The sequence below is a fragment of the Phalacrocorax aristotelis genome, chromosome 1, assembly GCF_949628215.1.
Source record: "Phalacrocorax aristotelis chromosome 1, bGulAri2.1, whole genome shotgun sequence".
Classification (NCBI taxonomy): Eukaryota; Metazoa; Chordata; class Aves; order Suliformes; family Phalacrocoracidae; genus Phalacrocorax; species Phalacrocorax aristotelis.
In genome coordinates, this window is record NC_134276.1 from 18,885,391 (window position 1) to 18,898,148 (window position 12,758).

Below are 12,758 nucleotides of genomic sequence, written 5' to 3' on the forward strand. Positions count from 1 at the left end.
GTGGTAGCTGAAGAGCCTGGTGGTGAGCATAAGGCCATGGAGAAGTGGTATTGATTTTGCGTGAGGGAGGAAAGAGATGGAGGGGATGTATGCATGGAAGGAGGAGGGAAGACGATGGGGATCTGGGAGGTCAAGAAGAATAAATATGAGAAGAGGCAAGAAATCTTGCTGCCATTGGGAAGGAGGGGTCTCTGTTAAATCAGCACTCATGCTTCATGCACCTCTCTTAGAGCTGTCACTGCATTGTATGATGAGTATGATGAGCTCATGGGGCTGGGAAATATTGACATAATGATTTTAACAAAAATCAGCCAAGACTAGTACACAGTGAAATTAGGTTGAGAGATTAGAAAATACAACTCTATTCTGGTTTATATTTCCAAAATTCAGAGATTTTGCTCAAAGTGTTGGATTAAAATAGTAATATGTTGGGCTACACTAGCTGCTACTTCCTATAAGGAGAAAAAATGCTTCTAAAAGGGATAATTCAAAGCAAGCATGTGACACCTCGGGTATCTTACTTCAACAATCTTTAAAAGTAGACCATTTGTCCATGGTATAAGAAGTCAAAAACATTGCTAATCTTTTCTCCCTCCCCCCAGCATCTTTTTTTAAATTGGGGGAACTATACAAATCATGAGTTAAATTTGCCTTTGAACAAAATTCCCTTCCAGCCATACCTCTACAAGCAGAGTAATTAATGTCTCCAAGCATGTAATATTAGATTAATTTTTGTATATCTAGCAACATTCATCATATTTGGTTTAAGGTTATCAATGTAAGTTATTAATGAGGTGAAAAATTTAAGTGTATCGAATAGGGTGGAAGAAAAGCAGCTGGATTTTTTAAATATTAATTTTGCAGTCAAATTGAGTTTCTGATATTTCTAATCCCTCAACCTCTTTAAATAAAAGTGTTGAGGAAGAACAAAGTTACGACTGACCTTATCGTTACCCTCTTTAAATCTTTAATAGGTGCTACTGATCGCATTAACTCTTAGATCAGCATGGAAGAGATCTTGGACATGAGGGGAAAGGAGAAATGCCTTAGTTCTGGTACTGTTTTGTTTGTGATTTTATGGCCAGTGACCAGCTGACAGGTGTGCAAGTCAGCAGTCAGTGCTGCTTGGTTGTGTACCTTGCTTTATTTATGAAAATTATGGGCAAATTGTAGTTTCTTATACCTCCTTCATATACCAGGATGCTGATGTCGACCTGCTAAGTTTTATGTGATTCTTGATGCAGTTGACATTACACTGTCTTTTAAGATGGTTCATCTTCAAATCAGGGTACTCCCTCAAAGGTGTGTTATTCATGCTGTATCAGTGTCTTTGTGAAGGCCAAAACTTAATGTTGTGATGGCCAGAAAAGCACTGTAAGACAGACATTGTAAAAAGTCTCTGTTTAAGGACTTAATTGTGCTATTTAGCTGCAAAACTGGAGATTGAGATGTTGAATTGCAGTTAACAGAGATGTGATATTCTTATGCCGTGGAAGTCTTTATAATAGTTATGCTCTAGCTCACTGTATGAATTGGACCTGATGGTAAAATTTCCTAGTGAAATTTGGTAATCTATGCTCTGTAGGTCAGACTAGATCCTTCCTGTGTTTCCTGTAAACTTGTCAGCTACAGAAATAAAATTAAAAAAAAAAAAAAAAAAGAAAAAGTATGTCATCAGCAAGGGTCTACATGAATGAAGGAGAAATGGGCTAAGTATTTATTGAAATTCTGTATTTCAGAAATTAATTGTCAACATCTGGAGGATGATAGTGGTGACAAAAAAGAAAAGGAGAGGAACAGATTTGAGGAACATTGGTGTCAGGTGAAGCTGAGGAGTGAATGGATGTGAGGGTTAGGTTGGTTGTTAGCAGCATCTCCAAAGGCAGCAGTGCATTTCAGAGAAGGTTAAGCCTCTGACAGAGGGGCATACTGCAAATCAAAATGGTTTGTTTGAAGCCATGGTCACCTCCAGCTGGAGCAGTTTCAACCCAGAGCACTGATATTTGATCCGTATGAGAATCAACCCCTGAATGATTTCAGGTTTCAGACTGGTGTGTAAAGATAAGCTAATATTACTTAGCCCATACACATTGAATGGAAACCCCAGTGGTCCAGGGCTGGGTCAGGTACTGCTGCTTTATAGTCAGCAATGTTTGTGACAGGAATGGGGAAGAAAAGTGCTGTTACATCTTCAGACATACAGTTTGAGTCCACTGCCACTTGTCCAATAGAGCCTTTAGAAAGTAAAAGTGACCCTCAGAGCAGAAACACGATGCTGATGGCTGGTTTGAGCTCTTTTTCTCATCAAGTCTTCTGTATACGTCCCATGCAATAATAAGAAGTATTAAGCATACAGTCTTGCTGGTCTGGTTTTCATTTAAATACTTTTTCTTGTTCCAGATTACGGTACTTCAGCTCCAAGACAGACTTACATTTTGCTTTTAGTACTATTACAGTGGTATTTCATTACAAGTAGATTATTCATCCCTCTTCCTGCAATTGTTTTTCACAAATCTAGTTTTAGAGCTGTTTTGATTTACATCAGCGGAACGGCCAGTAAGGGAAATAACACAACACGATATATTTTCATTACCATTTTTATGTGCTGTAGCATTCTGACAGCAAGTAAGAAAGAAGCTGCACTGTGCTTTATGGAAGGGACTGCAGTAATTAATCTTCATTAGGATTGCTGCCATGGCCTGGTGAATTAAAATTTATTACATGGAAAAAGGCTTGTGGCACAGCAAGTTTGATTAGCAAAATGCCAATATTTATGGGATAAATTATTCCTAACTTTTCTGAACTGTATTTTATTAGCAGATTCATTCATTACTCCTGTACATTTCTTTGGGAAAGAGCTCGTGTGTGCTATATTGCAGCCTACAAACTTGACTCGTGGCCTGCAATTCAGTGGCAAGGGCAGTTTGTTTCCAGAGCAGTGCTGGTAAACCTAGGCTCCAAAGCAAGCTCTGATAAATGTTAACTGAAGCAGAGTCTGTCTAGAGATCTCACAATACTGTGTTGTTTAAACAACAGCAACTTGGCTGTGTGGCTGCACATTTCAAATGGCTGACTCTCAAGCACTTAAAATCTAAACCTTACAGCTTGTCAAGACATACCTTGAACCCCAGAAGTGAGTTAAATACTAACAATTAAAAGCTTTCTTTTATTTAAAAATTTTCCAGGTATCACCTCAAAACACACGTGAGGTTTTGTTGGTTGGTTGGTTGGTTTGGGTTTTTTGTTGGGTTTGGGGGTTTTTGTTTGGGGGGTGTGTGTTTTGGTTGGGTTTGGTTTTTTTAAGTAGATAAATTGAGAGAGTTTTTTGTTATAGCTATCAGGGTCGTTGCTAGATCCACTGTTGCCCAGATGCCACTCATATATGCTGGCACTGATATAAGGGACAGGATTCATAAACTGTGCTTTAGTGTTTGAGTAATAAACATTACCTATCAAATGATAGCACTTTCTTTTGTTGTTACAGCTGTGTAAATGGTGACCGCAGAAATTACTGTGCCTGTTGATAGTCGGCTGTTAGTACCTCCTCTCCTGTGTAAACACAGCCCATCCCAGTAAATCCTTCCATCAGGCAGCTTCAGACTGCGCAGGTTGTTCAGGCGGTTGAAAAGCTAAATTGCACTGATGGTAAAAGGAACGAATTGTAATCCAGCTGCACATGGTGCTTTTTAAGTGTTATAAATAGAAGACTAAGAGATGCATGAGCTTTGGTTTGGATTTGAATTGTGGGGTTGCTTTCTAACTATGTTGTTCTGTTATAAAATAGTTTGCCTTAGAATAACTTTATTTTATTTTGACTATTTGTGGACACCAGCTGGCAGTGCAACAGTCTGTGTATTTGTGAAGAGTAAGGGACCATTTATGTCCATGGGAAGTGATCAGTGATAAAAAGATTGGCTCTGTAGGGTGGGATGACAGGCCTTTGGTCAGTGGAGACTGAGGAGGAATTCATTCCACGATAAGTGCAGAAGTCATCCCGGTATAGCCGCCCTTTTACATGCGCACCTGAGAATTATACCTATTGCACCTCCTCCAAAGAGCTTTTTGTCCAAACAGTTAAGGAGAGGCACCCAGATGGGGTACAGGATACCTCTTGGCATCATGATGCCAGACATGTGTCCTGGTGATTTTCCAGCTTCCTTCTAAAAGTGCCACTTTCACCCTTGGTAAAAGCTACCTCTCACTGCTTCTCTAGAGCAGTATAGCCCTTCTCCACTCCACCCAAACTACCACTGGTAAAAATCAGTCCTGCAGGAACAGGGTTATGGGTTGGACTAGATGATCTTTAAAGGTCCCTTCCAACGCAAACCATTCTATGGACAGGCACTGTCTGTCTTCTCTTTACATCTCGAATTTATGAACATCTTATTGGCACATTCCACATGACATTCTGCTTTTCTTCCTAAGTTTTCTTTATCAAATACTGTTTTGCTTCTACTTTTTGTGCATCATGAAAACACAAGCCTTTAGCTCTCTCCATTGCTCGGTGGCTTTGCTCCTGCTTCCTGTGTTATACGTTCCTCCTTATTCACCTCTCCAGCTTACAGGGTCAAATTAGTGTGAAAATACACCTGCTAACGTGTAGGTACATCTTTTGTATGCACTACTAATCAAGCACTGTGATCCCCTAGTAATAATAAGAAACAGCTTGATCTAGCATAATCTTCCCACAAAGCTTATGATGCAAATTAGTCATAATTGTGTTGATGTGCTTTTGTTTGTGGAAAAAATTAGATATCTCTCAGTTCCTCCTGAATGTGTTTTGTATTTAAATATTATACCTTACAGACATCTAGGCCTATGGGCCTCTGAAAAAAAAGTATATATTTTTATATATATATAAATATATATATTTATATATATATTTTTATATATATATAATTTTGGTATTTAAAGTCTGCTATTTCAGAACTTGTGAGTTTTCTGTATTGTTTTAATTGCTAAGATGTTTTGAACTAATGTCCAAGATGAAGCATTAGTCAATGATGAATGAAAACTGGAAATAATTGGCTCTTTCACAAATGAGCTAAAATGTTTTTATTTAATGAGGTTTCAGCCTTACACTTTTAAAGTGAACCCCATAGTCTGTCCTGATCAAAGTGAACACCATGAAACTCCAGCCCAAACCCACACTGGCTACTTGGAAAAGCAAGAATTCTTAGTGCTTTGGAGTATTTTCATGTACTGTCAGTATAGCTTCAGCATTTATGGAATATCTTAAGCACTGCAGAGAGAAATAGAGAGTCTTTTCCCAGGAAAAGAAATAAAATAAACCCTGTAGCAAGAACTGAAAAGCCACCCCCGTGCAAATGACAGCTCAAAGCTGGCAAAGTTGCTGTATCCTTTAAAATGTCCCAATTTTAGGAAAAGTATTTGGTGCGCAGTCATCAACTGTTCATAGAATCACAGAATGGTTTGGGTTGGAAGGGACCTTGAAAGATCATCTCGTCCAACCCCCCTCCCATGGACAGGGACATCTCTCACTAGATCAGGTTGCTTTACACTAACTCTTTTGGATAGGCAGGGAAGGACAACATAAAGGTAGGGTGTTTCATTTTTTTTTAATTGTGGAAATGCAAGGTGTTTCTCATAGCATTTCCCTGCTCTCTCTGTGCTGTAATGAGTAGGCAGGAGTTGGCACCATTATTCCTTGAAGGGTGGGATGGATGAGAGAGGGAGGCATGTCACACAACTGCAGTCCGGTGCAAGGCCATCAGATCCCAACTTACTCCTTCGTCTTGAGCACTGTAATGAGCCCTGGGCAACACCACTTGTGACCGGCTGCCCGCTGGATGTGACTCCATTCACCACCACTCTCTGGGCTCAGCCGTCCAGCCAGTTTTCTACCCAGCAAAGAGTACACCTGTCTAAGCCATGAGCCTCCAGCTTCTCCAGGAGAATGCTGTGGGAAAGTTGTCTTCGAAGTTCCTTTTTTTTAATGTATTATTTTAAAATACAAACATGAAAAACTGAGAACGCTCTTTGTTTCAATTAAGTTGTTTGGAGAGAGTGGTTGGGGTGCGAAGGGTTGCATTTTGCCTTTTTTAGTATGAATTCTCATTCTACCCTACAGCGTAGGACAGCCAGCTCTCTATAACCTGCACATGGATATTATACCTTAGAAGATATTTTGTTAGATTAGATTATTTTGATATTAGATGATTTATAGCATATTTTCTATGTTATGCACAAAACCCATGTGAAGACACATAAAAGCTTGGGCTTTCTTCGTGTTGCTGTCATGTGGCCTTGTGATAGAAGTTAAAGTATTAAAACAGAGAGCCGTTGCTTCCACTTTGAAGGCTGCAAAGGGCAATTTGTTCAAGTCTTGAGAAAAGCAACAGAAGCAATAGGAATTCACCAGGGAAAATAATGGGGTTTGGGTTTTTCTCTTTCTGTCGTGGCAAAGAGGTGGTTAATAGCTTCCAAGGAAAGCTTCTGAGTAAAGGGGAAGAAAGAATGGCCTGAATGAGATGGACCCAAATCAAAACTGTATTAAGTTTAGGATTTGCCAATGAAATGACAGTTCTCATCTTTTTATTTTTGTTGCATATTTATTTTAGGCAAGATCTTGAAAGCCTGTCAAGGTCCACTGACACATCACTAAATCAGTTTGGTCAAGTTGTCTGTCACTCTACAAGGCAGCAGATATTAGATAAGGCTGATAGCAATATCTTGATATACTGTAATCAATTAAGACAGCAGAGCATCCACCACCACCTCAGCCTTAAAGGAGTTCTAATTTAGACATTCAGAGTTCATCAGCTTCTATTGTTTCACCCTTCTGAATTGTAATTCTGTTTGGTCTTATCCTGACATAAATTTGCCTTGCTTCAAATGAATTGTTTGATTACATGATATTATTGATTACCACAGTAGTTAAAAAGACCAACTGATTTGTTTCTGCAGTGAACTTGAGGAGAAGAGTGGAAGAAAGAAAAGAAGCTATAGCAACAGTAACGCAGCAGAAGAAATGCCACTGAAAAGAAAGAAGGCGAAATTCAGCCAAGAGGAGGACTCCTATTTGCCATTAGATACTGGGCTTTCTCTGGCAGAGGATGAAGAGCTTGTGCTACATCTGCTCAACAGTCACAGCTAATTATTTTTCTGCAGGTTTTCTTCTCGGGGACTTCTTCACAATTTTGTCAGCAGTCAAAACAAGATGAATTTGGCATCTGGACAGCTGGGTACCAGTGGATGTAGATAAATGAGTTCCATGTGCAGTGGGATTGCCTTAGATTGGCTTATAGATTATAGACAATATTTAGTTTGATTCGTAAGGCTTTCTAAACCAACTTTCTAACCTAAATCCCCAGATGTCATTTTACAATAACACATGCATAATTTAAAATCTCCAAGTTTTGAAGCAGTTATCTTTTTTCATTTTAATCTTGCTTTAAATAAAAACAGGATGCTCCTTTCTTGACTGTGTCAGGTCTGATATGTTAGAAAACGAATGTGTACTAAAATTATTAAAGAAAAAATACTGTTGGCAGCTCAAATCATATTACTTAAAAATAAAATGCATTTTTTTTCTTCTGTGTATCATGCACATATTAAAAATATTTTAATAAAGATTTCTGAAGCTTTTATGTAAACTTCTGGTGGCTCTTACAGCTTTGTTTTGAAGGCATTTATTTATCCTTTTTATTACTATTTATCATTTCTATTCTGATTCTGTCACTGATGTTAGGCAATTCAGAAAACCACTTTTAGAAGCTAAAACTCTGAATCTTGCATTTGAATCCTATATGAATCAGAACTCTGATGCCACAAAAAGGTAGAGCATAACACTGCCTGGTAAGATTGGTCACAAGGTAGCTTTTGTGGCAGACTTACAGCTGGAAGTGAGCTACTCCTTTTTTGTTATGATCAAATATGATGAAGAAAAATAATTTATTTTTGCGTATATTTTCAAGTTTCATCCCATTGAATCATGGCTGTTTATTGCAGATTTTGTGCATGCTTACCCATAACTGCTGCACTTTGCTGAACAGCAACAAGATATATGTTATGCGAGTCCTTTCCCGGGGAAGGGAAGAAGCGGGCATTCTCTCTGAAGCAAAACAAAATATTAATACAATGCCAAATTATTAGTTATTTAAGCAGATTTTCTTCTCTCACTTGCGCCCAAATGCCAGCTATGAGCCAAATTCGCTATTGTCTTGCTTGCATTCTTGGCTGCCCCCTCAAGAATATTGGCAGATTGTTCAGAAAAAAGCATGGTAAACCCATGCAGGTAATATGGAGAATGATGAAAACTGCTGAGTTTTACACATCTCCGGAATGAGTTAGGCAAAGGGCAGGCTGCTGTGCGAGAAAAAGGAGGAGAGCGGGAACTTCTATTGTTTTGTTTGCTGGCACAAGTTTCTTGACAGCGAAGAGGCATGTAAAGTGATGATTGTCTGTTTTCGGCAGACCCATGTCTTAGTGAAGTTTATATGGCAAAGTAGGAAGTAAAACACCGAGTAGGTACAACTGCCTGAGGGCTTTCCCCTCTTGCTTCCCTTCAGCAAATCATAAAGTACACATTTTCTCAAAAAGTTCTATCTGTTTGGTCTTCCCATCACCTACATGAAGATGATATTAAAGTAAATATTCCTTTTTTTTCAATATCATTTTTTCCATTTTTTTGTTACAGGAATCTTTCAGCACCAATTCCGTACAAGCCTTTCTTCCCCTCCCTGTACCCCATGCTATCTTTCAGCTCAGTTATCCAAAACTGAAAATATACTGCAAATTCTTGTCGCCAAATGTTGCTTCCGCTGTTCTGCCAGCAGGCAGGGTATCATCAAAACAACATTACAGGCAGAGCACATCTGCCATCTGCTCCATCCTGACAATGTGGAACAAGAAGAAATGACCGAGTTTCACAAACAGCTAAACATGAAAGATGGGACCTGCTTGGCAGCTGCTGCACACTGTTGTTTAGTCTACGGTGCCACAGAGGGCTTGAAAAATACAGTGCTCTGGGAATAGTGCTGCTGCTGAACCTGTTAACAAAGAAGGATCCAATATGATGCTGTTGTGACTGTGCATAGGCCCCATCATGTGACGGGCCGCAGTGAATGTGGTGAGCGGTGTCAACAAGTGACTCTGCACTGGGATAAAAGAGGTCCTGCTCCTGCAGTCGTGGAGGTAGGTGGTAAACTTCAGTGCAAGGAGCACCAACATTCAAAGATGAGCTGGATGTAGATGGTAATACATACGGTGGTGTATATATCTTAATCAGAGGTATTTGTAGATTCATAGTGTACTTTGTGGTCATCAGTTGTCTTGGACATCACCTGATGTCTCAACACAAGTCTTTGCTCTGAGAAGGTTGAACATAGTTTGTTGGGGTAAGTAAGTGAAAACCCAAAAGATTTACCATTTCTTACTGGAATATTCTCATTCATATGCTGGGGTGCAAAAGGAGTATTCTTACCCAGTGAGCAGTAAGACTAAAAATTAAATTATGTATATTGGAAGGATTGTGCTGCAATTCTGTTCTTATGATGTTTTCATTGTCTGCGTAAAATAATTTCTCAAGTGCTTTACTTTTGTATTTGGGGATAATGGAGTTTCTAATGTATTTGTGTTGTCTGATATAGAGCCATTGTTTCTCGAATCCTTGCGAAGTTTGTCCATCAACTTCAAATGTGGCTGACCTTGAGGGGATGCATATATCTAGAGTGTGACTCCCACAAGAACAGAGCCTTGTGAAAAAATAGAGGGAAGGGGCTTAAGGGAGATGCTCCATGTGATAAGTGTGTCTAAGAACAGGGAACTGCTACTTGTGCTAGAAAGAACAAGACAAAAAAAAGGCCAGGATTCAGCATTTCGAGGCAATGGCTACGGTTCTGAGTTATCTTTCCCATCAGCTATAGATCTGGTTTAAGAGGCTCATCACCAACCCAGCTTTTAGCTGTGCTTCTGGAGTAAGAAAAGAAGTGCAAAGCACACGAAGCAATTATTATTCTCATAAATGTAAGGAGTGACTTGACTGAAGGGTGTTTTCCAGGAAGCTCATTTGCATTTCACACCAGTGGACGCCTCAACCTGCTGCCAAAAGACCTGGCCTGTGTGCCCAGGGCTAATGGGCCGGTGAAGTGGGGCCAGCTGGGGACGCCACCCACAGTCTCCCTTTCTTCTGGTCCCAGGTATGGCATGTGCTGCTGTAGCATCAGAACAAATCCCAAGGTTTTGCTACTTTGTACTTCACATGCGTTATAACCCCAGCTTTACACAGGAGAAATGGAAGTGTGGAAATCATTTGGCTTGCCTGTAACCAGGACTTCATTGCTGACTTTATGCAGCTGAATCCACAACTCTTAAATCGCTTGTGATTTAGCAAGAGCAGCCTCTCGCTTGGTGTCTGAACTGCCTTCTGTGTAGGACCCTAACCTTCAGATGCTGTGGTGCCTTGTGCTGTGAGCACCCTGGGATGGGTTTCAGGCTTCTTCTCATCCCCATAGGCTGCAGCCCTCCATGAGGAGGGGAGGGAGAATCCCCTTTGGGAACTCCTTTAGGAGGAGGGGTAGCAAGGTCTGAGTATGGTGGTGAGTATTTTCCAAGGCCCTTGGCCAGGAGACATCCTTAAATCACCAAGCAGGAAATCTTGTTTTAAATAATGAATTTTCATATTAGTTTGCATTTGTACTTTATATTAATAGTAGTTAGTTTCCTTCTGCTGCAACAATGGTTCCAGTGTGTTGATTTATAGCTGGATATAGCATTGAGACTAAATCTAGTACATTCAGGTAATTCCGTAGATGTACATTAGGCATTTGTATAACAGTATAGTTTAGTGGGCTTTTATTCAGAGTCAAATTTTCTCTTTGTTGCATACAAAATAGTAAAGACATTTGTTTACTGGATAATTTATTGCAATTTGTTGAAGCCTCTTTTGGATGGAAACTGGAAGTCAGGTAAAATTCATGATAGCATTGAACAGTTTGGGTTCTTTAGATTAGTTATGTAGACTGACACTAAATGTGCTAGCTACTGAAGTTGTACAGCTTGCGGTATTTTCATGAGGCATATCAAATATGTCATTGCAAAGATACTGTCTGCCTCAGCATCATAGAAATTTCTCTTAGGTGTTCACTTTATAAGGGCCTTATTGATGCAGCACATTAAGTTGTGTGAAGAGGATAAGAAATTTAGGCTCTAACATAAGTGGTTGCAAATTAAGATTTAACATTTTAAATGGGTATTTTCCTTTAAATATTACATGACTAGAAATAAAAAACAATTTTTATTCCTCCTGCAACTAGTCAAGCTAGAACATTAACTGGTATGTCCTGCTCTCTGACCAGATTCATAAAAAAGAAAGAAATGCCTGAAGCAGAACATTAAAAACCAGAGCGCTGTGGTAGAGAACATTCAATTCAGACTATAAAAAATAGTACAAGATCTGAAGACACTGGAGTGACCCTGTGGGTTCCTATAATCCTGGATACATATGATAAAATTGATATAAAACAGAAGAAGAAAATGTATCTCTGTAAAGGTTGCAAATGGGTATTTTTCCTTATCGTGGTACACTCTAGTTTGACCTGGTTGATGGTTATTTCTTGTGAAAGATTGAGTACGCTTTGTGGCGGGGATGCTCAGCTGTGGTAGGTTGCTGCTGCAAAATTGGCCACTGTGGTTCAGGATGTTGCTGCTTTTATGCTGGAGGTCACTGCCCCAGCGTAACCTTCCTCTGACTAATAACCTGAGGTTTAAATTAAGCCAGTTGATTCCTTCCCAAAACAGATTAATCCTTATGGCATCCATTTTTGCTAAGTGGGCAGAGGGCTGATAACAGGCAGCTGAAGGACAGTTGCACTTTCTCATGCAGCAGCTGCTTTTGCTGTTAATTTGATGGGGACCTTGAGCAGAGCATAGTCAAACCTTGCGCCCAGCATGCTTCAAGCTAGAAGATCCAGAACACATCTTAACTCCAAGAGAAATACAATTACCAATCAATAGTTCTAGTAAGGAAAGACTATTACCTTCACTTTTGGACCATACATCGTTAGATTTCTTTGTTTTATTACTCTGTTCTCTGGTGCTTGCAGCTTCTCTGAATTTTGTCTCATCCTTTCAGATTAATTTTTTATTCTCAGAAGGATCTGCAAGTTTTATCTTTAAAAGGTGGAACTATATGCCAGAAAATTGCATTGTCCTCGTCTTTGTAAATCATAAAAATTGCTATCAAGGCTTTAGTGTATACCAAGTGAACACACTCATAATTAAGTACTCCCCAAACTTCAAAGGCAAATAAGTCAGTCAAGGACATCAATGAATTACAAAGCCTAATGCAGAAGAAGATTCTTTTCAGGCCTGTTAGGACGTACAGTTACGATTGAATCAGTAGTGAGAAGTCAATCTGTTCCAAGAATGCTTTGTGCATTGCCTATTTTTGTCCATGTCTGGCCAGAAGCCGTTTTTCGCAAAGAAAACTATTCATCAGTTTCAGTCATGTAAAAATGATTGCTTAAATTACACTGGACTATCAGCTAGCAGATTTACCCAGGAGTAGAATCTCTTGGGTAGATCCTATCTATAAGTTTTGCACATCATCTGAGATGTGTTTTGTCTATAAAATATAGATAAGTTTAATTAAACTAGATTAGTTTTGTTGAGCAGTTTTTTAAATTCTTTCGAGTTGAGAAGTAGACGTGCTGAGATTTCAGCTCCATTAAGAGGAAGCTAATGAGCATTGTTCTCCTAATCGCATATGGAATCCTGGAGGAAGATAATGTTCCTGG

General features: G+C 39.3%; 2 protein-coding genes across 2 annotated transcripts in view; both read left to right on the top strand.

Annotated features, from left to right (window-relative positions):
• Window positions 1-7,616, top strand: part of DDX10 (DEAD-box helicase 10) — a 217,593-nt gene extending 209,977 nt beyond the window's left edge. Inside the window, exon 20 of the mRNA XM_075082470.1 lies at window positions 6,928-7,616. Within this exon, the coding sequence (XP_074938571.1) occupies window positions 6,928-7,117 (190 nt within the window). The 3' untranslated portion in view covers window positions 7,118-7,616. The remainder of the gene's footprint in view (window positions 1-6,927) is intronic.
• The window catches only part of ATM (ATM serine/threonine kinase), a 579,279-nt gene that overhangs the window by 395,952 nt on the left and 170,569 nt on the right, over window positions 1-12,758 (top strand). The gene's annotated exons all lie outside the window — the stretch shown is intronic.